At 54.9% G+C, this 25284-nt stretch overlaps 8 protein-coding genes across 8 annotated transcripts; 2 read left to right on the top strand and 6 right to left on the bottom strand.

Moving 5' to 3' along the window:
- Nucleotides 1-2647: 2647 nt before the first annotated feature.
- Nucleotides 2648-5678, bottom strand: B0H18DRAFT_466160 (caspase domain-containing protein). Its single transcript, XM_048038203.1, has 8 exons — nucleotides 5529-5678; nucleotides 5397-5467; nucleotides 5292-5345; nucleotides 5186-5239; nucleotides 5078-5131; nucleotides 4500-5028; nucleotides 3127-4422; nucleotides 2648-3069 (listed from the first exon to the last, which is right to left on the bottom strand). Exons 2-8 carry the CDS (start codon nucleotides 5453-5455, stop codon nucleotides 2734-2736), a joined length of 2382 nt encoding a protein of 793 aa, XP_047892020.1. The 5' UTR covers nucleotides 5456-5467; nucleotides 5529-5678; the 3' UTR covers nucleotides 2648-2733.
- A 1474-nt stretch (nucleotides 5679-7152) lies between these two features.
- B0H18DRAFT_1120403 (uncharacterized protein) lies at nucleotides 7153-8225 on the top strand (the record flags this gene model as incomplete). The annotated part of the gene is made up of 4 exons (XM_048034106.1): nucleotides 7153-7200; nucleotides 7494-7691; nucleotides 7756-7967; nucleotides 8033-8225. The coding sequence occupies 4 exons, from the start codon at nucleotides 7153-7155 to the stop codon at nucleotides 8223-8225; spliced, it is 651 nt and encodes a 216-aa protein (XP_047892019.1).
- A 124-nt stretch (nucleotides 8226-8349) lies between these two features.
- Nucleotides 8350-9851, bottom strand: B0H18DRAFT_466144 (uncharacterized protein). The gene is made up of 2 exons (XM_048038202.1): nucleotides 8900-9851; nucleotides 8350-8851 (listed from the first exon to the last, which is right to left on the bottom strand). Exons 1-2 carry the CDS (start codon nucleotides 9818-9820, stop codon nucleotides 8531-8533), a joined length of 1242 nt encoding a protein of 413 aa, XP_047892018.1. The 5' UTR covers nucleotides 9821-9851; the 3' UTR covers nucleotides 8350-8530.
- Nucleotides 9852-10147: 296 nt separating this feature from the next.
- On the bottom strand, nucleotides 10148-10863 carry B0H18DRAFT_878575 (caspase domain-containing protein; the record flags this gene model as incomplete). The annotated part of the gene is made up of 2 exons (XM_048040636.1): nucleotides 10148-10225; nucleotides 10294-10863. Coding segments are annotated over 2 exons (648 nt in total), but the record flags the coding sequence as incomplete, so codon positions are not given.
- A 2140-nt stretch (nucleotides 10864-13003) lies between these two features.
- On the bottom strand, nucleotides 13004-15738 carry B0H18DRAFT_466099 (caspase domain-containing protein). Its single transcript, XM_048038201.1, has 6 exons — nucleotides 15621-15738; nucleotides 15521-15568; nucleotides 15408-15458; nucleotides 14834-15356; nucleotides 13472-14764; nucleotides 13004-13409 (listed from the first exon to the last, which is right to left on the bottom strand). Exons 1-6 carry the CDS (start codon nucleotides 15704-15706, stop codon nucleotides 13218-13220), a joined length of 2193 nt encoding a protein of 730 aa, XP_047892016.1. The 5' UTR covers nucleotides 15707-15738; the 3' UTR covers nucleotides 13004-13217.
- Nucleotides 15739-17356: 1618 nt separating this feature from the next.
- Nucleotides 17357-18335, bottom strand: B0H18DRAFT_1015204 (uncharacterized protein). Its single transcript, XM_048029196.1, has 4 exons — nucleotides 18219-18335; nucleotides 17820-18136; nucleotides 17541-17622; nucleotides 17357-17484 (listed from the first exon to the last, which is right to left on the bottom strand). Exons 2-3 carry the CDS (start codon nucleotides 18106-18108, stop codon nucleotides 17594-17596), a joined length of 318 nt encoding a protein of 105 aa, XP_047892015.1. The 5' UTR covers nucleotides 18109-18136; nucleotides 18219-18335; the 3' UTR covers nucleotides 17357-17484; nucleotides 17541-17593.
- A 6-nt stretch (nucleotides 18336-18341) lies between these two features.
- Nucleotides 18342-22289, top strand: B0H18DRAFT_1015201 (uncharacterized protein). The gene is made up of 14 exons (XM_048029195.1): nucleotides 18342-18671; nucleotides 18707-18969; nucleotides 19042-19336; nucleotides 19386-19505; nucleotides 19526-19764; nucleotides 19815-19983; nucleotides 20036-20393; nucleotides 20452-20477; nucleotides 20536-20818; nucleotides 20869-20977; nucleotides 21028-21058; nucleotides 21107-21649; nucleotides 21710-22017; nucleotides 22074-22289. Exons 1-14 carry the CDS (start codon nucleotides 18465-18467, stop codon nucleotides 22183-22185), a joined length of 3063 nt encoding a protein of 1020 aa, XP_047892014.1. The 5' UTR covers nucleotides 18342-18464; the 3' UTR covers nucleotides 22186-22289.
- Nucleotides 22290-23539: 1250 nt separating this feature from the next.
- On the bottom strand, nucleotides 23540-24856 carry B0H18DRAFT_878558 (Mo25-like protein; the record flags this gene model as incomplete). Its single annotated transcript, XM_048040634.1, has 7 exons — nucleotides 23540-23595; nucleotides 23657-23762; nucleotides 23820-24029; nucleotides 24081-24213; nucleotides 24266-24578; nucleotides 24628-24688; nucleotides 24746-24856. The coding sequence occupies 7 exons, from the start codon at nucleotides 24854-24856 to the stop codon at nucleotides 23540-23542; spliced, it is 990 nt and encodes a 329-aa protein (XP_047892013.1).
- Between the last annotated feature and the right edge of the window lie 428 nt (nucleotides 24857-25284).

Genomic DNA, 25284 nt, shown 5'->3' with positions numbered 1-25284 from the left:
TCCCGCTCCACGCAAACCGAGATGTTATTGAATGACACGTACACTATTACACATCCCGTATTGCCTGAGATCCACGAATTAGTGGACTGAAAACATGAAACATCATAGATTCGACAAAGAACAACCTTTCTACGTAACTTCGGTGTCTTGTTAGGTCTTGTTGTAGGCGAAAACCACGAATGGCGCTGTGAGAGACCGCATCTGAAGTGTAGATCACAGCAGTAGAGATGCGGCGTTGTTCTCTGGAAAAGATGTAAGCTCCGCGTCAAGACGGACGCTCAACCGAGAAGGCATAGAGCTGGCGGTACTTGAATTGCGACCCAGCGGGCTCTCCGCGAGCTCGTGCCCAAGTCTTGCCCAAGTCTGCCGTTAGGCTTGTTACGGCGCAGCTTCAATCGCTGTGCGGCTAGCATTCGACAACGGAACATTAAGCATCTCAGCGCAGGTGTCTATCATGATGACGACCAACAAAGGGATATTTACTGACCAGTTCCTCGTAGATCGCTGAACATGTCACGGACACGCACCGTCATTGATTTCGGCGCAGACCTTCAAGCTTAAGAACCCTCAGGTGGCCACTGTATGCGTTAGTGCGCCCGTGCGCCTTCTCTCCAGCCGTGGGATCACTCGGATAAGCTTTGGTAGTATGTGTGTCTAGCGATATTAGGCGGGCCTTTGTGCAGGGGACACTGGAGGAAGGCCTGGGCGAGGATTCTTTGCCGCTGTAGACGCGTGGATTGTGAGCGAAGCATCGCGGTCGACGGAGTATGGACTTTTCACTCGAGGCAGGAGCAAGGCAGACATGAACTCGAGATCTAGCATGCTCAGGACGTACCAATAACTTGAACATACATGGCCACGCCCGCCTAGGCCGTGATGGTCTCTAATCATACATCTGGCCTTGCGTGTGTCCCATCGTTCCCATGCTTCGACAAAGTACCGCTCGCCGACTCGGAAGGGCGGGACGCCTTTGGGCCTTGTGATAGTCGCCAGGGTATACATGACTATACCGGCGAGCAGTGGCGAGTAAAAGACCTATGGGGCGTATACTAATAGATATCCTTGGGATGAGCACGACTCGGAGAGGCTCAGGCTGGCTCAGGCAGGCGCCGAAGAGCGCCCGATCGCCGACTCTCGCCGTTTGAACTCGTCAGTTCATTCGGCGTCGTGATCTCCTCCAACATGTATCTTTTATTTTGTTATACGACTGCCTCCTCAAGGCCTCACGATGACGGGCTTGCCGACCATGAGCTTGAGCATAGCTACAATCAAAATTTCCTTCTGACCGCTGGCACCTCAACTCTGTTTACTATGTACCCGCGGGACCATAGTACGCTGAAGCCTCTCCCATCCCGAAGACAGATAGGTTCCTCTCATCAATGCTGGAGTTGCTACTCATGTCCTCGCTCTCCCGAATGACATGCTCAAGCTCGGTAGGTGCCAGTGCCCTGCCACGATGATTCGTAACCTGGCATCAGAATGTGTGCTCATCGGAGTCAACGCTAGTACTTACCATCTGCTTACCATGATCAAATTTTGCGATGAGATTGATATAGCTCCGGAGAACGTGCGTCGCAAGTTCCGCTTTCTCTGTGCTCAGGCTCTCGAATCACCTGGTATGTTGATGCTATCTTTTCGTCAATCAGCGCTCAGCATCGCCGTATAGCTGTGACAATGTTCACAAGACCGCATGAAGCTCGAGTCCCACCCGAGTCCCTCGAGTCGTGTTAGGTTCCGGAAGCTACGCGGACTCCTGGACAGGTGGGCTTTTGGAGAGAAACTGCTTGACGACCGCGGCGGCCACAGCAGCTCCCACAGCCGCCATCCTCAGAGGGTGCCTAGACTTCCGCTTGGGACAAATATGCGTTCTCTAAAACTCTTGCCGACCGCCGGCGAGGTCACCGGAGTCAGACGAAATAAGGTCGCGAGTACACCGACGGTGGCTGGTCCTGCTTGGGTTTTCACGATCGCGGCCGAGAGTCCTCAGCAGGCCCGTCCGAGTCGGCGACGGCAGTCAATATGTAATCATCCACATTCATAGGCAGCGGGACAGGCAGTGTGGGTCTCGAGCACAGGTGACGGCAACGGGCTAGTCTTTACGACAGAGCACAAACATGCGACGGCAAACGAACCTCCCCAGACTGTAGCGATGATGACGGCGAATGGCTCGCCATCGTTGCCGGTCCATCCTCCGGAAGCATCGGCAACGGCGGCTGAAATACGATGGCCAATACCGTGGCGCCAACAGAGGTCGTCGGCAGCACCTCTCCAACATCGACCTCGAGCTTCGTTAGCACCCGTTGCTGCGTTCAGACTCAGCCACTGCTCTGAACTTAAAGCTTCACTTCAGGATGACAGTGCCCGAGACTATGGCACCAGCTTCGGTAGCTTATCAGGCGGTCTTGCGTGCCTTCGCTGCCTGGACCTTCTTGCCGCCGCATGTGCTTGGGCGTCTGCGTCTGCGTGTGCCCGGGCTGAGGAATGTCTTTGGTTGTTCACTGCTAGCGACCTCGGAGGGTAGGGTATCGTCCGTCCGTGTCGCCGGGAGATGTTCGTCCTGAGCGGAATCACCAGTGGCAGCTAGGAGTCGACGGTAGATGCGGATCCCGGGGCCCATTATGTACGTTCGCTAATATCAGTCGCGTCGCTCGGTCTAACAAAACAACCCGCGCGATAGCAATATCATATTTGGGTTACACCTGAGCTCAAGTCCAAGGCACTGGTACGACACTACTAAGGTCCGCTAGGAGCTGGTTGCTCACGCTCGCAGCAAGTCAAGACATACACCGACGAAACCCATGTGTCACTGAACGGCAACTCTACCTTGTCTGCCCCTCGGTCTTTCCGCTTCACCAGACTATTCTGCTCGATGCTCCGCATGTCGACATACGAAGTTGAGACGAAGATCTTGAGGAAGCCAGTGTCCTTCTTGACATTGACTGGGAGTGAGAATCGGATACTGTCAGTTCCTCCCGCACCGTAGCCGATTGTTAGTCGACCAGGTTCGCCGTCCCCGTTTCGTCGGGGCAGTGGAGCTTTGACTTTGTTACCAGGTGGCAGATACCAGTGCTGACATACTCTGTCAACCACGAATGACATGTAGATCAAGTCGTGAAGACTACTTACCTGTATAGCATAATTGGAGGGATCGAAGTAGAACACGTAAGGAAAGAGGTCGTGATCGGAGTCGTTGAGCAGTGTCAGGCCATAGTATGGTGCGATGTCGTGGATACGCGCTTCCTTCACCGTTCCCGGTACCTTGTATGTGGATAACGGATAACACCAAACTTCATCCGCGCTCGCGCGTTCAAACAAGTCTTCACCAATCTTCTGTAAGAGAGGCCGCAACTGTCTCGCCTCGGGTTTCGCCTCAAGACGATGCAACTCTACCTTCGGCCGAAGGCGTTCCACGCTGTCAGGAGTGTATTGGTCGGCGGGCTGGTTGAAGCGATACAAGTGGAAGTTCCAGCGAGCCACGATCTCGAGGATTTCGTTCGGCTGAACAGCGATGTCCGCAGACTTGAAGGCCTTGTGCGGTACCGCGTATCGGAACGTCAACGGGTCGAATTGATCGATGATCCAACAGTCGCCGTCCGTCTCGAGTGAGAGGTCGTAATACTCCTTCGGCTGCACCATTGTGTAGTTGAGCAGACCCTGATGTGAGACAGAGACAGACGTCCGAACTTTCATCGGCATGGAGTTCCAGGCGACTACCACTGCCCTCGCATCCGCGGGTAGGTTTGGCATACTTGGCTGCACGATGCACTCCAATTCCCGGACGTCATCTGCAGTGAGCACGACGCCATCGGGCGAGATCCCGGCCACTCCTTTCGGAGCTTGCACGTTGAATTGCGTACCCTTCACGACGCCATGAATGCGCCCTGCGGCGACGTATAGTCTCTCGTTCTCGTAGCGCACGGCGAACGAACTCTCCTCTCCCGATAATTCGGACGTGCTGAAGAGCAACCGATCTCTGTTCTTCCCCTCGCACAGAGGGTGTTGCCCATCCAAGGGGTGTCCGCATAGTTCGATGGCCCCGGGACTCAGCAGGTGGTCCAGCAGGCGCGCATACGTAAGCTGGCGGAGGGGCTCCGCCTGCTCGTACGCCCTACGCAGGAACTTGAGCAAGTGGAGCGTGAACAGTCCCCGCGTGTTGCCATCCACGCTGACACGATTCTCCTGCGCCTTCTCATCCTGACGGCAGGCGGCAAGGAGAACATGCGAGCGCATCGCTGGGTAGGAGAAACCCGTGGGTACGGCCATATTCGCGTCGCGGACTGTCCCGTCGGGACGCCACGTCCAGATATTCTGATCGAGATCTTCTGGGATTGGTGCCCGTTGAAGCTCCGGACTCAGCCCGCGAGGCGTCCCGGTCATTCCGCGCATCACGCCACCGGAGTGGCAGCAATCGAAGACAGCAATCTATGCACGATGCAACGTCAACGAGAGTTATGTCTGCCGCCGTGCGAAACGGTGGATGGGCGAGAGGATAGACGTACGATGTTGTCGCCTTTCTCGTTGGCCAGGTGCCGCATGAGGCCGTCGAACGTCCGGTCTGGGATCCCATTGACGATCTCCCCTTTCTCATCCGGCATCCTCTCGTCATGCGGACAGATCGTCTCGATCATGTTATTCTCTGCGGCCCATGTGAGGGGTGCTGACCTCCGGTCACCATGGCCTGCGTAGAAAATGACAATCGGATCGCCGCGGTGGATCAGAGGATTGTTGATGAGGTCTTTGTCAAATTTGTCGAGAATTCTCGCCCGCGTTGCTTCCACGTTAATGAGCCGGACAATCCGGGACTCGGGGACGTGTAACGTTTCCGTGAGGAATTTTGTGAAGTCATCGCCGTCGTGGATACAGCCGTGGAGGTTAATGATTTCGCCGCTCTTGTATTCGTCTATGGCGATAACGAGGGCGAAGATGCGATTGTTGCGCTCCCGGCTGAGACCGTCGTCGACATCCTTGTTGGCTTCTTGGAGAGCGACAGCAGCCTCCGCAGAGCCAACAGCTCCCGTAAACGCCGCTCTTAAAAGGTGTCAAATCGAACAGTCTATGTAACAGGGGTGCAACTTACTTGCCACCTTCGTTTATGGTGCTTCCCTGGCTCGGTATTGAGACTTTCTCCCCTCTATGAGCGCAGCGTCAATAGCTATCAGTTCAAAAACCAAGTGAAAGCTCTCACTCTGTCTTCGATTCATTGCTCGGTGTGAGATTCGAGTGTGGAGTGACGTGTGTCCTAGCCAAATATTAGCTTCTCTTTTCTGCGCCTTGCCATGCCCAAAACTTACATTTGCGCTCCGCGATCAACGGGACCACTCACATCGGCACGCGTAGGTTCCTCCCTGTGCGAAAATCAGTGCTAGTGTGGTCCGTGCAGCCAAACATCACCCTACAAAGGTTGACCTTCCGCCTCTGTGCGGCGACCAGCTTGTCGTTTGAAGAACCGTTTCATGGCCTCGAAACACTTGGTGCGCGGCATGTTGAGAAACATACAGGTTGGAGGATTGGGCCGATATATAGCGCACCTTCCACTGAGCACACTTGGGCTGCACGACGGAAGCATGCTTCCGCGCAAGGCTTCTTAAGGCCCTGAGCTGGAGGCATTGAGACGCACCGTCAGGCTTCCCTGTGTGAATGTGTCCTGTGCCGCGTGCCGATGGCCACAGAACACGAAGGCGACACTCTGGCGCCAACCGACTGTGCAACGCGGGACGATAGGCAGCATCTAGACTGTGAGATACGGCGTGCCATTGAATAAAGAACGGTGGGCTATGCACGCATGGTCATCCCTGTGCGCAGCATTGTGCTTTCTCCTGGAAATGCCTGAGCTACGTTGATCATTGACGCTCGACAGAGAAGGTTTGGGGCAGTTGTGAGCGTACTTGATGCGGATCCGATGCCACATCACGCCTTGAGGCATGTTTCCCAGTTCCCGGCTCGTTCCACACAGAAGCCTCGCCAACACTGTCTCTGAGTGGATCAAATATGCCATTATGCTTGGAGTTGACGTGTATAGGGGGACGCACCGAGACGAACAACGTGAATAACGTACAAGTCTGCTCGTATCTGACTGCGACTCTCCTTCGTCTCTTGTTTCAGAAGAGCCAGCAGACGAGAGAAGCAGCGGAACGTGCATGCAGGCCATAGTGTGCCAATTGCCAGAGGTTTACAAAGTGGAACATCTATGTAGCCGCGGAATGGCGTTCCCGTAGACTGATCTTCCTCGCAAGCATACTGTACTCCCGCAATCACGGTCTTGGACTGTAAGCTTTCCGGGATTGACTGAACGTGTCACGGAGAGTCATCATACTGTATGTCGCTCGCATTCACAAGTGACTATCGTTCTGAGAATTAATAAGAGTCTGAAAAGACAGCAGATCATAGAATAAAGCACGCACCGACTACCAGAATGTGCAATCGCATAGCTTATGTGGAAGATGGAGTACTGTACCATGAATCTATAGTGCCATAACGGTGGTGCGGGCTGGTGCAGGTTCGGACACTCTCCGAGGCTAGGATGTACACAGACCGGCTATCCCTTCGCTCACTACAATAAGACAGGAAAACCTACCTGGTTCACGGTGTAAGCGTGAGGCATGGATCTGGACTCGCTTTTGGTAGTGCAGCTCCGGAGGAGGCGGCGAACCGAGGAGGAGTAAAAATGGTTCAAGTTAATACTTGCCATAACCCATGTATCACGTGAATTCTGCGACTTCCGGCGCAGTTTAGGGTTGACGCGTATCTTCTCACTCTGACAATGACATTGATTCACCCAAGATTCACCTCCGGTCTCATCTGCAGGACAAATCGTTCAGCTGCAGCTTGCGAACCGAGAAAGCTCTCCGCTGGCCAAGCTTCCAAGGCCCAAGAACGGCGATGAGCGAATACCAGCACTATGATTGGTTGTCATCTCGAGCTCGGAAGTGACATCATTGGTGCTTCAGCGTCATGAAGCTACCTCTCCACTAGGTCGACCAGTGTCTATGACCAGCATGACAGTCAGAAACGTCCTCATACGCCAGCCGAGCACATAAAAGCAGGTGCGCGCCGCCGTCCAACATGAATCCCCTACCTCGCACCATCCTGTCAATCCGCGCTGCTTCACCCTCTAAACGAACCTCATACCGCTTCGCTTTCAATATCAGAGCCATGTCGTCCAAGACGCTGTTCCAAGCTATCAAGGAGGATCACGAAGAGGTGCGTGTTCCAGCTGTTGTAGAAACGATAGGCCGGCCTGCACTGAGTGTGTGAAGCTGGGGTTTGGGCCAACGGTCACCGTGAGCGAGACTGACGCCAGAGTCAAGTTGGAGAACACATCTCTGAGCGGCAACGGTGCGCTGTAGCCAGTGCGTGACTTCGCCAACCGTCGGCCATCTCGCCAGCCAAATCCTCGTTCCACACACCCCCGCGGCGGGTCTGCGTACCGCATCCACAACAGGTGTCAACGAGACTGACGGGAACGCAATGACGCTCACCTCGACCGCGCTCAGATGTACCTCTACCACGACGAATACAAGCGCGCACGCGAGGCCGGCGATCTCGCAGCGCAGGCCCGCTGGGCGCGCCAGCTCACATGGGAGGTCGCGCGGCACGCCGTCGGCGAGGAGATCGTTGTCTACCCACTCATGGAGAAGCACCTCGGCGAGAAGGGCAAGCAGCTCGCGGACCACGATCGTGAGGAGCACCAGGTGAGCCCGCGTCCTCAATTAAACCTGTGATGGCTTTTGCTCAGTGGGGCTCTGCGTCGCATAGCACATAAAGGAGTTCCTGTACAAGCTTGAGTCACTCAAGCCGGAGCAGGAGGACTACAGCCAGACGATTGAGCTCGTTATGGCGAGCCTGCACCCACACAACGACGACGAAGAGATCAAGGACCTGCCCATGCTCGAGGCCGTCATCAGCACCAACGCGAGCCGCGAGGCCGCCCAGTCCTTCAAGAAGACGAAGAAGCTCGTCCCGACGCGGTACGTTCTTTCCCCTCCCCTGCTCACCCGACACCTGTGGATTGACATCGTTGGTACGTGTACAGATCACACCCGAGCGCGCCGAACCGCCCACCGTTCGAGACCCTCGTGGGGCTACTTGCCGCCCCAGTCGACAAGATCCAGGACTGGTTCGCGAGCTTCCCGACAGAGGATGAGATGGGCGAAGCGAAGGAAGAGCTGAAGCACCGCGACCACGATGCCGCGGCAGGACGTGTGGCTGCGGCTGCTGGGAAGTGAGGTCGCTTCCAAATGTCTTGGGTTGAATCCTATGTATAGCTGGTGTATAACAGTCTTTTGCTGGAAGTATGCTCGTTGTATCTCGCTGAACCACGACCAACAAACGAGAGTAGCACAAATAGGTGACTGAGGCATTCCGTGTGTTGATCGATTACTAACCTGCAAGATACAAACAACAATCATGGTATCCTATCTATGTCGCTGTCGTAAAAACCAAGCTGTTCATGAAGTAACGTTGCCAGTATCATCAGAGTACACAGTACAAAGTATGTCAGTCCGGTAGCTACAGTATGCTTCCAGACTCACTACTGACTGGCTGTATCAGGAGACTTGCATGTTAGGACGTACACAGAAGAATCCCAGGAGCTTTTGATCGGCAGCGGGCTCGGGCCCCCGTCACGCAGCGCTTCAATACCATTCTGCACGATGCTTCTCATGTTGACGTACAACGGCGAGACAAAGATCTTCAGGAATCCGGTGTCGGTCTCGACGCCGTCAGGTATTGTAAATTTGATAGCGCTGTTTGACCCATCACCGTAGCCGATGGTCAATTCACCAGGCGTGTCGTCGGTCCTGCGTTTGGGCAGCGAAGGTCCTACGTTGTTTCCCTCTGGTGCGTACCACAACTAATCAAAATCAGATTTCACGCTCTACGGCCAACAAGAATGCCTCACCTGGATGGAGTAATTCGACGGGTTGAAGTAGAAAACATAGGCGTAAAGATCTTGGATGTGGTGATTGTACAATGTCAGGCCATAGTACGGTGCCAAATCATGCAGGGTCGCTTCTTCGACCGCGTCATGGATCTCGTAAGAGGATACGGCCGCTTCAAATTTGTTCGAGCTCTTGAATAGGTTATCGCCTTCTGGTAAAAGAATCGGCCGCAGCGAGTTTGGCGTGTGTGTGTCCTTGAGACGATGCAACTGCGTTATAGGCCGGAGTACCCGACTCTGGCTTTCAGGCCCGCTGAAACGATACAAATGAAAGTTCCACCGCGCTGCGGCTGCCAGGACTTCTCCCGACAGAAAGGAGAAGTCAAAAATCTGACGCCTTCTGTACCGGGACGTCAACGGGTCGAACCTCTCCAAGACCCAACCTTCGGTACCCCTCTCAAGGGAGACATCGCATTCCTCCGTCGAAGTGGTCACCGCATAGTCGATCTGGCGTCGTTCGCCTGCCAGATGTTCGAGCTTGGGCAAGGAGGTCACGACTTTCATCGGCTCCCTTCTCCAGGTATAGAACACTGCTCTCGCATCGTCCAGACATGGTACCTCTTCCAGTGGCGGAGTCGGTTGGACGGTGCACCATAGGTCTTCGACAGCCAGTACGGTGAGCACCGTGACGCTGGCAGAGTCGTCCGACCCAGGAGTTTGCATGGTGAACTCTGTTCCCTCCGTAATGCCGAGGATACGACCGGCATCGACATAGATACTCCTAGGTCCGCTAGGTTGTGCATCGCATCGCATCGTGAATGAATTCGCCTCGCCAGCCAACTCGGATTTCCTGAACAAGATCCTGTCCCTGTTCTTCCCTTCGCAAAGCGGATGCTGCCCTTTCAACTTTTGTATGGCGTCCTGGTTTAGCAAGCGATCCATGAGCCGCGCGTACGTGAGCTGGTGTTGAGACTTTGCCTCGTATGCACGGCGCAGGCAGTTCAGCAAATGATACGTAAACAACCCACGGCGCGTGGACGCGCTGCTGCCTGTGACCACGGCAGTATTCGCGGTGGCTGGCAAAACGGTATCCTCGCGGGCCTTTTCCTCCTCTCTACACGCCGCCAGAAGGACATGCGAGCGCGTTGACGAGTGCGCATAGCGATGAGACGTGGCCTCTTCCGCGGAGACGGACGTGGCTTCATAGGCCCCCGCATGGATGGCTTCATCAAGGTTCAATGGAATGGGTGTGCGTGAAACCTCAAAGTGCAATGCGCGTGGCACACCAGCGTCCTCCGTAATTTCTCGCAATGCGCCGCCCGAGTGACAACAATCGAATATTGCGACCTATTTTTACGTTACCCGCATGGGTCAGCTTCGAACTTCACAAAACGTAGCCAGCAAAACTGACGCACTATGTTGTCGCCTTTGGCCTTTGCCAGACGCTGCATCAGGCAGTCAATCGTCCAGTCTGGGATGCCTAGAACGGCATTCCCGTCGGTATCCTTCGTATGAACGTCGTACGGAGAGATGGTCTCGACCATGTTGTTGGGAGCTTTCCAGCCTTCAGGCGCAGTCTCGCGGTCACCGTGACCTGCGTAGAACAATATCATCGTGTCTCCTGGTTGGATGTCGATGTTTTCGATGAAATGGGATATGAAGGTGTCAAGGATCGCGCGACGTGTAGCGCGTTCGTTGTAGAGCCGTCGAATCCGATGGGAAGGAATTTTGAGCGTATCCTCGAGGAACTTGTGGAGGTCCTCAGCGTCGGGAACGCAACCTTGAAGTTTATTGATTTCTGAATTACGATAGTTGTCGATAGCAATAACCAGGGCGAAGATGCGAGCTTCTAGCTGCCTATCGTTGAGGGGCTCTTGGCCAGTATGCGATGCTGCTATGACGTCGTTGGCGACATGGGATGTCCTGATATGACATAAACGTTGCAGCTCAGAGTACAAGCATGGGGGTTCCTTACTGCGACTCATCAACATCACCTGATGCGGAACCAGGCCCAGGAGAAAGGTGTATTCTAGCCAAAGCTCAGCCTAATGATTCTGCACAGCGTATCTCTCGGAGTCGATGCTCACCCTCGCGTCCCCTTCTCGCTTGAAGTCTTGCGGTCTTCCTTGAGTGTGTCCACCCTATGGAGCAAGGAAACAGTCAGCATCGAACATGAAATCAAACGGATTCCTACATCGAGGGCTGCTCTTCCGCAGGATGGTCACGGCGACGAACGTTGTCGTTCAACCATCGATACAGGCGTGAAATTTGTGGAGTGCAAGGCATTGTAGAGGGTCCTCTCGCAGCTTTGCCAGTGACATGATGAAGGACGCGACCTTTATAGATATTGCTTTGTTGAATATGCTTGGGGCGCAGGGTATGTGCACGCACAGGCTGCATGTAGGAATCGATATAGATGCCGTGCACTCTGACACATCATGTGTATTCGCTATTTGCGATGCGTCCCGGGCTGCGTGTCGACAGCCACAGATCACAATTCAGCATTGCTGCTATCTGTGTGTCGTGAGATCGGAGAACGCAAGAACTGTGGACAAAGCACGCACATCGGTTGGAAGTTCTTACATGAATTAGCAGGCGCTTACAAACCAAGATTGCCATTGGTCACCCTCACTCAGGTGGTCGAGTGGAACTAGGGTGATTGGTTCACTGAAAGGTTTGATACGTGCAGGAACTCGGAGGCTGTCTCTGGACGATCTAATGTCCAGCTTTGGTGGTCTCCCTGTGAATAGTACGCGCTATCCGCCCTGCAGAGTTGCCATGAATGTCAAGTCCCCGTGTCGTTGCGGCTCACCGACATATCACTGCCTATCGAGTGAAGCGCGCAACGGCACGATTGAAATATTGATAGTGTCCCAATCAGGTACAGCCAAACATATCGTGCTTACCACAGAAGCAAGCACTTCGTCTAAGTGCCCATCCAACGCCCGTTACAGGAGAACGACTTCGCAGTGGCGACAGCAAGCGACCCGTCCGCTGAGCCAGAGCAGAGATGGCTGAAGCGCGTGAGCGCCCAAAGCATCCTGATAAACCGCGAGCATGGCCATGGCCTCTGATACGACCTCCTCCCCTCGACATTCAGGGAATGCCTATGGGAGACGAAGGATGTCGACGTCCCGGATATGAGCGACTCGTCTAACAGACGGAGTAACGGTGACCGGACGGATGCAGATGAGACTTCGCGAAGGCAGTGTAACATTTTACTACTTATATCGGTCGAGGATCTCGGCCACCCCACGTAAGTTCAGAACTAGTGTGGAGGAGGGGTTTGCGTCGAAGCTATCGCTATGGGCGCCGAGCGGCCGAGAGATGCCACAAGTGTACAGACGAGTGTCGGGCGAAAGAAAATAAGTGGAAAAGAAGGAATTTGACAGAATATCAGGCCCACGAACATTTCCAGAGAAGAGCTGCTGAGTACGCAGGGAATTACGGTGTGTCTATACTGGGTTATGTAAGCAGGTGGCGGGCATACCCGTTGCAGAGGGTGTAGTGGCCCGAATCACTGTAATGTCCCGGAATCCAGTGATAAAAACGGATTGCAATGTATGAAGCATGAGAATTGCTGCTAAGGTTGTCAATGAAGTGAGCTATGACGGAAAATGTCTTTGGGGTGTCTACAGGCCAGTTACATTATTACATAAGCATATGGCGGGAACTGTCCGAGACGGGCGTCGGTAGAGCAGCCACTGATGATGACCTCGAGCTGGTATGCTACCCTGCATGCACATGGGGTGCTCCATTCCCAATTTCTCTTTCAGAAGATGCATCAGTACAAGTACTAGTAGCCGCTATACGAGGGACAGTGACAGGCAGTGGCGAAGTTCAGAGCCCGACACAACTCCTATCGTAGGGTTACCAGATTCGCGTGAGCTCGCGCGCGGCCACCGAGCAACACGATCAACCGGATCTCATCGAACATCACGACCGTCGCCGGCCAAGCTGTGGCGACAAGAAATAAATTGGCGCAATAAATTCTAATTGAGGAGGCTACTACCTTACTCAAGTCTCGTTTCCTTCGGACAGTCAAGCGGGTGACCTGGAGCCTAGGAGGCTTTGTCGACTGCCAGGCGGCCGACGCCCAGCGTCTTGGACTCGGCCCCCGTGATGGTCAAAGAATGTTACAATTATTTAACGATGCTATTACCAGTGAAGCAAGGCTACTGGCAGTATTTACTACATTATATACTAGGACTCGGTGGAGACTCGAGGCAGGTCAACACGTACACCGAAGAAACCCAGCTATCGGTAAATGGCACATCCACGATTACCTTGCTGACTCCCCGACCCTGCGAGGATACGAGGCCGTCTTGTTGAATACTCCTCATGTCGACGTACGACGTCGAGACAAATAACTTGAGAAAGCCAGTATCTCGCTCGACGTTCGCAGGAAGCCAGAACTTGATGCTATCAGCGCCCCAGAGCCATAGCCGATAGACAACCTGCCAGGTACGCCCTTGCCACTCCGTTGAGGCAGCGGAGCTTTCACTTGGCTGCCGTGGGGTAGGTACCAAGCCTAATTCGTTGAATACGGTCAGCCTACGCTCCTGTATATCACAGATTATAGTGTATTCTCACCTGTATGGCACAAGTAGAGGGGTTAAAGTAGAACAAATAGGGGAAGAGATCGTACTCAGAGGTGTTAAACAGTGTTAGGCCATAGTACGGTGCCATGTCATGAAGAAGCGCTTCTTTCACCAACCCCGGTACCTTGTACGCCGACAAAGGGGAGCCCCAGACTGGTTCACCCTTCGCAGCTCCGAACAGATCATCACCGGATTGTGCAAGGAGCGGCCACAAGCTCCCTGCCTCCGACTTGTCCTCAAGACGGTGCAGTTGTACACTTGGTTGCAGATTTGCGTCGTCTGGCCCAGAATCGCTGAAGTGGTACAAATAGAAATTCCAGCGTGCAACGGCCTCCAGTATTTCTGCGGACTGCAGCGAGATATCCGTGAATTTGAAGATCTGTTGCTGGACTGCGTATCGAAATGTCAATGGATCGAACCGACTGAGGATCCAACAGTCGGTGCCCATCTCGATGGAGACGTCATGATACTCCTTCGGCTCTACCTCCGTGCAATTCAGCAGGCCTTGCTGTGAAACAGGCACGGACGTTCTGACTTTCATCGGCGCAGAGTTCCAAGTGATCACTACCACCCTTGTGTGGTCGAATGCACACAAGGGAAGATCTGCTGTGCTTGGCTGGACGATGCACTGTAGACCGTCGACGTGAGCTGCAATGAGTACGACGTTATCGAGCGTGCACATCGACCTGGCTTTAGAAGCCTGTACAGCGAACCGCGTGCCCTTGACAACGCCATGAATGCGCCCCGCAGAGACGTACAAGCGCCCATTTTCGTACTGCATTGCGAAGGAACTTTCCTCTCCCATAAGCTCGGACGTACTGAACAGCAGCCGATCCCTGTTCTTTCCCTCGCACAGCGGATGCTGTCCGTCCAATGAGGTTCCGCATAGCTTCATGACCTCGGGGCTCAGGAGACGGTCCACGAGACGCGCATATGTGAGTTGAGGAAGGGACGCCTCCTCTTCAAATGCTCTGCGCAGGCATTTTAGCAGATGGAGCGTAAAAAGCCCCCTCGTGTTCCCCTCAGCATTGATATGGGTCTCCTGTGCCTTCTCGTCCTGACGGCAGGCTGCCAGGAGAACGTGTGAACGCATGGCTGGGTATGAAAATCCCGCAGGGAAGACCATCTTCACGTCACGACTCGCGCCTTCAGAGTGCCACGTCCAGATCTCCTGGTCGAGGTCTTCTGGGATCGGTTCACGGTGGCGCTCGAGACTGAGCGCGCGCGTCGTCCCAGTCATCTCGCGCATCACACCACCGGAGTGACAGCAATCGAAGATGGCCAGCTATATACACGGTGGCCATGTCAGTCAGTTGTTGTGCGAGTTGTGTAATGGCAACCCAGGAGAACGTACGATGTTGTCTCCCTTTTCGTGAGCCAGACACCGCATGAGGCCGTCGAACGTCCTGTCGGGGATTCCGATGATAGTCTGCCCCTGCTCGTCCGGTATCCCCTCGTCGTGCGGACAGATCGTCTCCACCATGTTGTCTTCGGCGGCCCAGGCCGGAGGCGCGGCCCTGCGGTCACCGTGGCCTGCGTAAAAGATCACCATGGCATCTCCGTGCTTGATGTCACGGTTGTTGATGAGCTGGTCGCGGAAGGCGTCGAGGATATTGGCACGTGTTGCTTCAGCGTCGATGAGTTGGACAATCCGGCTTGGGGGAACACGCAAAGTGTCCCTTAGGAATCGGACGAAGTCAGTACCGTCATGAGTACAGCCATGGAGGTCGTTGATTCGGACGTCCTGGTATTGATCAATGGCGATAACGAGGGCGAAAAGGCGACTGGGTGGTCGTCCACCGACGAGATGATCATAGCGGGTCTGCTGAAAGGGGTGGTATCCCTCCGTGGTGCCAAGTATACCAGCAGAAGCAATTCTGACAGTAGCATTAGCATCAAAATCACGGACGGGCATTTTGACGCCTTACTGCAAAGGTTTCTGGGAGTGTGCAGTCCCCGACAGTGGGTCTTTCTTTCCGCTGCAGCAGCATTGTATCAACATGCATCAATGGGGACGATATGTGAAACGGCTCATTCTTACGTGACCTCATCTTTTGGCGTGTGGTATGACTGTTGAGTGGATTGCATTCTAGACATGTCAGTTCATTTATCCTGCACGGTGTTCGGAAGATTGAGCTCACTCGTGCGCCTCTTGCTGAAATATAGCACCGCCTGTAGCACTGACATACGTCTGTGATACTTGCTTTCCCGCCGAGTGGTGTGACATATATCGATGGAGAAAACGGCGTATTCTCTCCCAGCAATGGAAGCGCGGCATCGTGAGGAACCTCGAGGCGCTGACTGCAAAAGTCGGACTAGGGTATATATAATAAGACTTCTATGTATGGAACACTGTGCTAGAGCTGTACGACGGACACACGCCTTTCCTGCTACAGGAGGACTTCATTGATCTTGGGTCTTCCTGATGCCATGCGTATGATTGCTGGGATAAATGCGTGTGTCGCGTGTCGAGGGCCACCATTGGCATTGGGAACACGACTACGGTTGCCCGATAGTCCGGGGCCGGGCATTTTACACGACGCGCCTCAGCCACAGCGCATCGCTGGTCTGCCGCCTGCTCCATACCCTCAACAACTCACTCAATCCTCACGCTACGGTCATAGAAGTGCTCCCGCTGCACTACAAGCATCGGGAACAGCAAGATAGATGTCCCGGGAGGTCCACATCGACCTCCAAAGTCCACAAGAAGGCATGACGACCTCGGGAAGTGGTAAGCGCCCGACAACGCCGCGACTCGCTCGGACTCGAATGCACAAGTGTGGAGGACACAACTATGGTGCATGGGCATTCGATACAGGTAAGTATGTGGGAATGTCGAATAGGTATGCAGATCATCATAGGACGGTATGACCCTCGGTAGCGATACCGCAGTGTGCGTCCTGCAGGCCCAGTGAAGTGGTACTATAACCTTTCTGAGGCTCTCGGTGTAGGCATCCAGTACTCAGTACTTCAGACACGCTATTCTTGGTAGTAATGGGGTGATGCACGCGTACGATTCGAGACACAATATATATTTCAGTTTTGTCACTGTACACGAAGGCCTGTGGCACAGTATGACTCCGAGACAAGGGTATGCTATCACTCACCTGTCGCAGCCACGAATACAGGTGAAAGCACCACTGTGCTTCCCCTCGTGCTCTATGGCGGTTGACTTCGCAGATCAGTTCCTGCGCCTGCAACGCTGTCCGAGTCTGAGAGCATGGGCCGATCCGATTCGAGCCGTACCCGTAGTCTGAGAAGTAAAGGCACAGTGTGTGCATATGATAACTCACCATATCATATATACTTTTCCATTCAGAGCACCCGTCACGGTCCGATCCTGCCTTGAGTCTAACCAGAAAGGTGGTGCAGGTGTGTAGGTATCCCCCAGACTTGTGTACGAGTCGCGTCGGGCGCTTACCACTTCCCGAGGTCGTCATGCCTTCTTGTGGACTTTGGAGGTCGATGTGAACCTCCTGGGACCTCTATCTTGCTGTTCCCGGTGCGTGTAGTGCAGCGGGAGCGTTTCTATGACCGTAGAGTGAGGATTGAGTGAGTTGTTGAGGGTATGGAGCAGGCGGCAGACCAGCGATGCGCTGTGGCTGAGGCGCGTCGTGCAAAATGCCCGGCCCCGGACTATCGGGCAACCGTACACGACGTGTCCAGTACCAAAATTTCAAAGGCACAGCCGTAGTACACGACCGCCCCCACTCAACTGAAGGTCACGGTCGCCGTCGTATCACGGTTAGGGTCTGCCTACGGGAGACTAGCACATGCAGTACCGTATAATTTGTGTCTAATAGTGCGGATCTTGCAGGCTGCACCACTTACTTATGAAGCATAAATGACATTCATTCCGGAAAGGTGGCCGTGATTAGAACGCCTTCAAAAGTTCGCCTGCATTCATTCTATGTTCATCCATTACAAGTTCATATTGAATCTCCACTCCCGTCGCGGATGAGGCTTATAAGTCGATGGGAGACAGTAAGAAGTGTGACATTCTGTCTGCAATAGTGTAATGCACGATCATGAAGGATGCACACATGAAAATGAGACCATACCTGGGTTCTTTCATAAATCTGAAGATGCATCCCCGACGGTACGATCTGCGCCGTCATCCATGAGGAACAATTAGAACAGGGCTATATATGACGGAGAATCAGCCAAAGATATGTTGAAGTCGGTATGCCGAGACGTGTAGGTATCAACACCGGAAGCAAAATAGAGATGTGCACAGCTACTTTGCGACAAAGCGATACAACTGCGGGGAGGTCCCGGTGAACGTGAAGAGGTGTCGGAGCCCGGTCGGAGCGACATCAGAGAGCAGGTGAAAGACGCACTTAAGAGTAGGAAGAGATACGCCGGGTCAGTACTCTTGCAGCAAGTCCTCCGAAGTCTCCGTCCCCGTCTCTTCAGCGTCGTCTCAGGGCTAGCATGCGGCGCGCCGCGTGCAAAAGGTCGCCAAGCCCAGAAAGTTGGAGGCAGACCCCTCACGCTCGCAGAGCTGACGCTGGCGCCCTCCACGAGCTCCGCCCACGCGCCCGTCGAGGGCAGAATGACCTTGTCGAAGTCCACGCCGGACGACGGCGACAGCGTGCGCTCCTGCTGAGGCTCTTCGTCAATGGTCATCGTCCGCCTCCGCCTTCGCTGCCTGCGTCTTATCGCGGCGCGTCGACATGTAGATGTGTGCCTCGTTCAGTATGATGGCACTTATTCTGTACAGCTCCAGGACAACGCACCATCTTATTTACGGTTAGTGGACTTCACCTCGCCCCTGTCCGGGAGCCTGAGGGCTTCGTACGCGAAGTCCAACATCGTACTGACAACCATCAAGATGTTCGAGAGAAGGTTTGTTTGAGTAAGTCAGTATGTAATACCCTTTTAGGGCGACCGAGATAAGCGCCCATACTTACACGGTCACCAAACGGTGCGCTGAAGTCGCGCTCACCGTCCCGACGGCGAGCTCGACGTTGGCTCTATCTTCGATGCCCCCTCATAGCGCAGCGCCCTCAGAAACTCCCACCCGATACACTCGTACAACCACTAAGAGCCTCACCAAGCCACGCGCGGACTCAAATGCGTCGAACTTGAGCGGCGTGACGACCGTCGTGCCCGGCAGGAGCCTCAGCAGCACGTCGCGATCCCCCAACGCGACACCGATGCCGGCCGACGCGAGCAAGAGGAGCAAGACGGTGCCTATGATGCCCACCGCAGGCGGGATACGCAGGAACCCCATGCTTCGCCGCCGTCTGCGTTCCCGCGCACCGACCAGTCGACGTCCAGCGTGTCGCCGTCCGCGTCGACGAGCCGTAAGGCCATCGCGACACGCCAGAGCAATGCACCCGTTCAGGCAGCGCCGTCCGTCGCGCCGTCGCGCCGGATGACGCGCTCGACGTCTGTCTCGGTGTTCGGCACAGCCGCGTCTGAAACCGCTGGCAAGCCTTCGCCTCCCACGCAGCGCATGCGGGTCATGTCCACGCCACGCCTGCTGTCTCCCAGAAGAAGACGGAGTCGTCCACGCCAGAATCGCCGTCCATCATGCTCACTTCGCCCAGCTTGAAGGGCACCAAGACCCACGCCTAAGGCGACGCCTACGAAGCCGACGGGGCCTCCCAAGTCGCCGACGCCGACGAGGGCAAAGACCACGCCGAGCGCGAAGGCGTCGCCGAGCACGCCGGCGAAGAGCGTTGCGTCGTCGAAGCGGCCTGCAAGCGCGGCGAGGGGCGAGACTCCGCTGCGCCCGCTTTCGCTCATGCCCGGACTTGGCGAAGAGGACGAGTCGTTCTCGATGTGGGACGGGGACGACATGACACTCGACATGGTAACAGATGTGGACGACCGGGACGTTGACGAGGAGGCGCGTGGATATTATCTAGTCTACGTAGGCGTCACTGACAATATCCTAGATGGAGACAGCATTGCAGGCAGTGCAGACGCTCCATGCGCGCAAGATCCTGCACTACAAACGGCTGCTCGAGCGCGCACAGGCATCGACTGCGGCGCAGCTACACGCGCTGCAGGCCGAGGTGGGATGCTGCGCGAGAAGGAGCGTGAGCGCGAGCAGGGTGGCACGGTCGTGTCCGATCCGGACGTGGACGGGTTCTGTGTCTGTGGCGGCCGGCGGCGAAAGGAGTACTGGAGTGGGTACCGTGGGGGCGAGAACGACGGCGTCGCGGGCGAGATTGACCTGGCGACGGCGCTGAGAGGCGACGGGAGTGGCGGTTTCAACGAGATGGAGGTACGCAGAGCTGTCCGGGGCTTAGACAGGGATGATAGGATGCGGCTGTTAGTGTATTTCCAGACGTGCACTGCGGACAGTACTCACACACCCTTAGGATTGCACTCATCCTGGACTCCTGCATGCCTGGGGACATCCGTTTGCAAATTCTCTTGCTGGAGAAGTACGCCAAGTCGACCTTCGACATCATCGGCAACCTGGCGCCGGATCTGGTATTCAAGGTCTTTAAATGGCTCACTGTGCAGGAGCTCGTCGGCGTCGAGACTGTGAGACGCCCCTTCACCCTAGTCGTTGTCATGTATTGACATGCGCTTCAAGGTCTCCAAAAAATGGCAAGAAATGGTGCATTCCCCGGCACTCTGGAGGTATCACTGCCTACGAATCACCGCCACAGACCCGATGCCTGTGCGTCCTCCGGCTAAGCCGGAGGGCTGGGAGCCCCTGTACCGCTCGCTGCACCACCGCGAGTCGAACTTCCGGAACGCTCTTCCGCAGAGTGTGCGCTTCCTCAACGGACACACCAACTATTGCACGACGTTGCTCCTGCGCGGGAAGCGCTTAATCAGTGGTTCTTACGATGAGACGATTCGCTTCTGGGATGTTGACACGGGCGAGATGAAGAAGTGCCTGCAGGTTAAGAAACCTGTCAGCTGTGTCGACTTCTTGGCAGATGAGGGTGAGTGTCGAAGTAATCAAGGATGTTCCTCCCATCTGATCGCCCTTAACCCTGGTAGAGGTCTTCGTTGTCGGCTTCCACGATGTTGGGTATGCACATCTTCCTCTTGGTCGGTCTAGCACTAACAGGTTGCCTTCGTTAGACGTGTACACCTTTCTCCTCGCTGACGTTCACTCCGTTACAACAACTCTCTGGTCATCTGAATGGTATTCGTGCTGTGGCGCTGTCCTCGAAGAACCTCGTCTCCGCCGGTGCCGACAAGGCGCTCGTATGCTGGGACTGGCGAGCGGGGACCAAGATTGTGCGGTTCGGGCAGCAGACGACGGTCAACATCGGCGTGCAGATCATTGGCAGTAGCTCGGGGCAGGAAGGTGAGAGGGTGGTAAGCGTGACAATTGATGGAATTGTTCGGGTGTTCTCTATCAGTGAGTTCTGCTCTTTTCTGGATGCGACGCAATGCTGAGACACCTTCCAGAGCGCCGAGAGATGGTCTCCCAGTTCAGGCTGGCGGAGTTGGGCGGCGGCGATCCCGTTCTGAACGCAAAGCTGTTCAATGTTGGGAAGGCGCCTGATAACATGTTACAGTACGACGCCCGATTATCTGTCTCGTCTACAATTACTCATTCCTTCATAGATGGTTCGCGGCGAAAGGCACTCAGATGACTGTCAGTACTTCGTCTCTCCTTGCTATAAATCTCTCATCATTGTTCCAGTGTGCTACGAAGTCCGTCATCCTGCACCTCCAGTGGACTGAAGAAGATGAGCCTGCACAACCTGCGACCGCCAATGGCTCCTCGGCAGATCCCTCGCGCTCCGCCTCCCCTCTGACACCGAGTGCACTCAGCCCCGGCGCCCGCCCGCCCATCTCGCCCACTCTCGCGCGTTCTACATCTTCTCTTGCCACCCCACGCCGCCGACAAACACTCTCCATTCAGGGTGGAGTGAGGTCGCCGCTCGCTAGCTCTACGACCGGAGCACTCAGCCTCAAGGGCCGACTTTCGCTCAACGTGGCGCCTGGCTCGCCGCAGACGCCCATGACACCGGTCAGTCCGTCGCCGAGGACAGGTACGCCCATCTCGGCGGCTCCGGGCCCGGGTTTTGCGGTGCGATTCGGACGTGCAGCGGTTTTGACTGCGCCACCGAAGCTTGTGGCGGTCGTGGAGACTCCGGATATCGCAGTGGGTGCGGTGGACCCGAGGAAAAGGCGCGTTGTGACGGCGACGCGCTTCAGCACGCGCGCAGGGGCAAACAAGACAGTGCGTTGTCATAGAGCTTTGCACAACACGAGAGTCTCAGCATACTGAATGAGTACATAGATCTACATGTCGACGCACCGTGACAAAACGCAAGCAGCGAAGACGGCGGAGGAAGACGACGACGAGCCTCAGCAGGAGCGCACACCATCGCCGTCGTCCGGCGTGGACTTCGACAAGGACCTCCACCCGCTGACGGGTGCCTGGGCGGCGCTCGCAGAGAGCGACAGCCTTCACGCCGCGGGTGTAAAAGGCCTGTTCGGCCAGCTGCCTGCCAAGTTCCAGGGCCTAGCGACCCCAGAGAAGAACCCGATGAGCATGCAACTGAGCCACGAGGAGGTTGTCGTTGGATGTGCGGATGGAACAATCTAGTGAGTGTTCATGGCTGCTGTCGGTCGTTAGTCGATGCTAATGGGGTGTATTGTAGTGTCATGAACTTTGTTGGGTATGAGTATCGCAAGGAGAAGGAGAGACGCGTAGAAGATGACGCGGAGGAGACTGGGACGGAGAGCTCGGAGGGCTCGCCACAGGAGTACTGATCCGGCGTGTCTATTCCTACTCTGAGTGCGACTCTCACCATCCTCTGCTCCACTCTGTCTTTCTGACACTGCTTTGAACTGCAGTTGTATCGCTTTGTCGCAAACTCGCTTTGAACATCTTTGCTTCGAATTTTGAAGCCTACGCTTTTCGGCTCACCGACCTAACTTATTTCTGCCTAATTCTCCGACATGCCGTTGCAGCCTATACACTGGTTCGTTCTTCGTGGATACCAATACCGCTCCTTATCGTCATCATGGATACATACTCGCTTATGTGGTTGTTAGTTACGCATCTCTTGATTGAGATGCGGCTCATTATCCTGGAAATCATGTGGCACACCTGTTCATTGCAGTGCAATTCGTTCAACGGAGGCTACAACTCATCCTGCTCCTTGTGAACGTCTGTAAGTAGTCGTCCGGATGTGACGCGCAGACCGCGTCGCGGGGTGGGGGAAGCTCTCCGGAAAGTACTGAGAAAAAGCAATATTGACGTGCCGTTCACTCTGCGAACCATGATACTGATGGTCTTGTACCATAGCAACAATGCACTTTCTATGAGACAGCACAGTATCAGGACCCTATGACCGATGACTGTGCATGCATGGCAGAGCAGACCAACCGGAAGGCTATTTGAATCACAGCAGTCATGGCGAGAACGGCCCCTGCTGTTGCCTTCCGGAAACTGTTAGGAGAAAAGGCAAGTTCCATGACATAAGTAACGGAATTCCGAAGCAATGGGCTTTCTCGAGTAGAAGCCCACCCGCAAGGACCAACTTCGAACTGTAACGTACGTTATCACAGAATGCCGTCACTGCCATGCATAGTACAGCACAGTACACACCCATCTGATCGTCCCAAACGGTTTCTATCACGGACATCTCCTGAGGTACAAATACACGGCGACTCCCATGCCCATGGAGCAGCCGACGAAAATGCGAATGTTCTAGAGACGATGCGTACCATTGACCACGATAGGCGTGCGATAGAACTAAGACGGTGGTAATACAGGAGGCTCGGGACAGGATCAATCAAGGGTGATTCCAGGAGAACACGAGACACGAGATGCGGGCTACACAGAGCGTGTGGTGTGGGGATGCAGAGTGGATAGGTGGGCGAGCGGCTGCTAGAGCTAAGGACCGCGGCCCAGGGCGAGGCAAACGATTACATAGGTGCCAACACGGAAGGAAGTGGGTCGGCGGGCGACGACGCCGGATTATGTCAGAGTGGTGCAAATCAGCAGAGGATGGAGTCCAGGGATGCGAGACAGACGAGCGAGATGAGCAAGAAAGTCCGGAGGATGGAGAAAACGCGAGGAACCGACGAGGGAAAGGGGCGACGATGCAGAAGGGTATCTTCATAGATTCTGTATTTGCCCGATAAGGAACTGCTTCTCATCGGAGAACTGCTCGTCTGTAGGAGACACGATCAGCCTGCTGCGTAAGAGCGCGGTAAACTGCACAGTGTAACGTACCTTCCTTGTCGTTGTGGAAATCCTTGAGAAATTTCAGCAGCTTATCCTTGTTTCTCCGGAGAATATTCTCGATTTCTGCTGGCTTCTTCGGGTTTGCAACGAATACCTACCAAGCAGTGATCAGTACTGAAAGCGTTAGCCAGTCATGAAGGGGTATCCCGACCTTGAAGACATGGAACGCCTCAAATTGGATGTTCTTGCTCTTATCTCGGAGCAGGTTCATCATCATCTTCAAATTTGTCTCGTCCGCGATGTACCGCGTCATGACGCTGAAATTCGCCCTATCCAACAGAATCTCTCCTAGAAGCTTCAGTGACTGCCGCTTCGTCACGTAATTCTCTGATCTGATGAGAGTGGTGTAGGTATTGAAGAACTGACACGTCTGTCAGTACTCGGGCAGTGGGTGAGTGAGACGAAGGCTTACACGGTCGTAGTTCTTGTCTAGGTACTCGGCCACCATGGCCTTGTGGCGCGTTAACGTCTCCTTCAGGTTCGCGAATGCATCGCAGGAGACACCGAAGGTCGTGGTCTCAATGTAATGCGGGAACGTGTAGAATCTGCCCTTCGTTAAATACCTGCATAACTAGAAGCTTCCCATAATATACTCACTGCTCAGATTGGAGCAAGATCTTCGCTAATGGCTCGTGTCGGAGCATCTCACGGAGGATCATACCAGTGTTGAGCGCGACGTCCTCGTTCTTGTACCCGTCAAACGCGGCAAAGAGCACTTCCTTCTTAGTACCCAGGTATTCGACTGTCGGGAATCGCGCGCCGATTTGCCGCCGGAGAAGATTGTTGAATATCTGCACGACGTCCTTCCGTGCCTCAAATTCGAGCTTGTGGATATTTACGAGGAGGTGGAGGAGTAGGTCTGTTGAGTACGTTTCTGTTGCCAGTTGCGCCACAAGCTCAGGGAGTGGGTCTGTTCCGAAGTGAGCGACACTACGCAGCCGAGTCCACGCCACACTGACCGCCATCGCCGTACAAGATCGCCTTGATCTGCTGGAGGTTCTTCGCGACCTCCTCAGCAGCCTGACAGACGAGTAGAGATCAGACGGTGCATGGAGTTGACGGGGTATTGACACGCACCTTCCGTCTCACCTCCGACCCTGGCTGCCCAGCCTCCAACTTCGGCAGCGCGTCCCGAAGCCCACGAACGAGGTCTGGCGGTGTGCGCGGCTTCGACTTGAAGAAGTTCATAGCGATTCACACAGGATCGAACGCAAGCTGGATGGTGGTCAAAGACAAGGTGGCTCGGTAGGAGGGCTGAAAGTACGTCACGGCAACCGCCAGGAACGTATCGGTCGGGTCGGGTGTTCAGGCTGTATCAAGCGCCTCTCAGTCAGCAGCGACGAGGCTGTGAGTGACACCGTCCGCACCAGCGCTGCGATGGCACTTTGTCTGAGGCAACCTGCTCTGGAGACCAGGTCTGACGAAGGTAACAGGAGGAGGAGGGGGATGAGGAGGATGAGGTTAAGCGCCAGCACACTTCAGGATCTGTTCAACTACATCATCACGTGATTCCATTCCCGGACAAAACGGACTGAGGAGGGGGAGGAGGGAGCTCAATATTCCATTTCGAGGGCGGGTGCCAGTTGCATGCATGCCGAAAGCGTTGCAGAAAGTCT

Source organism: Fomitopsis serialis (assembly GCF_022376445.1).
Source record: "Fomitopsis serialis strain Sig1Antser10 chromosome Unknown B0H18scaffold_46, whole genome shotgun sequence".
Lineage (NCBI taxonomy): Eukaryota > Fungi > Basidiomycota > Agaricomycetes > Polyporales > Fomitopsidaceae > Fomitopsis > Fomitopsis serialis.
Note: the sequence above shows the minus strand (reverse complement) of the source record. Positions and strands in the feature narration are given on the sequence as shown.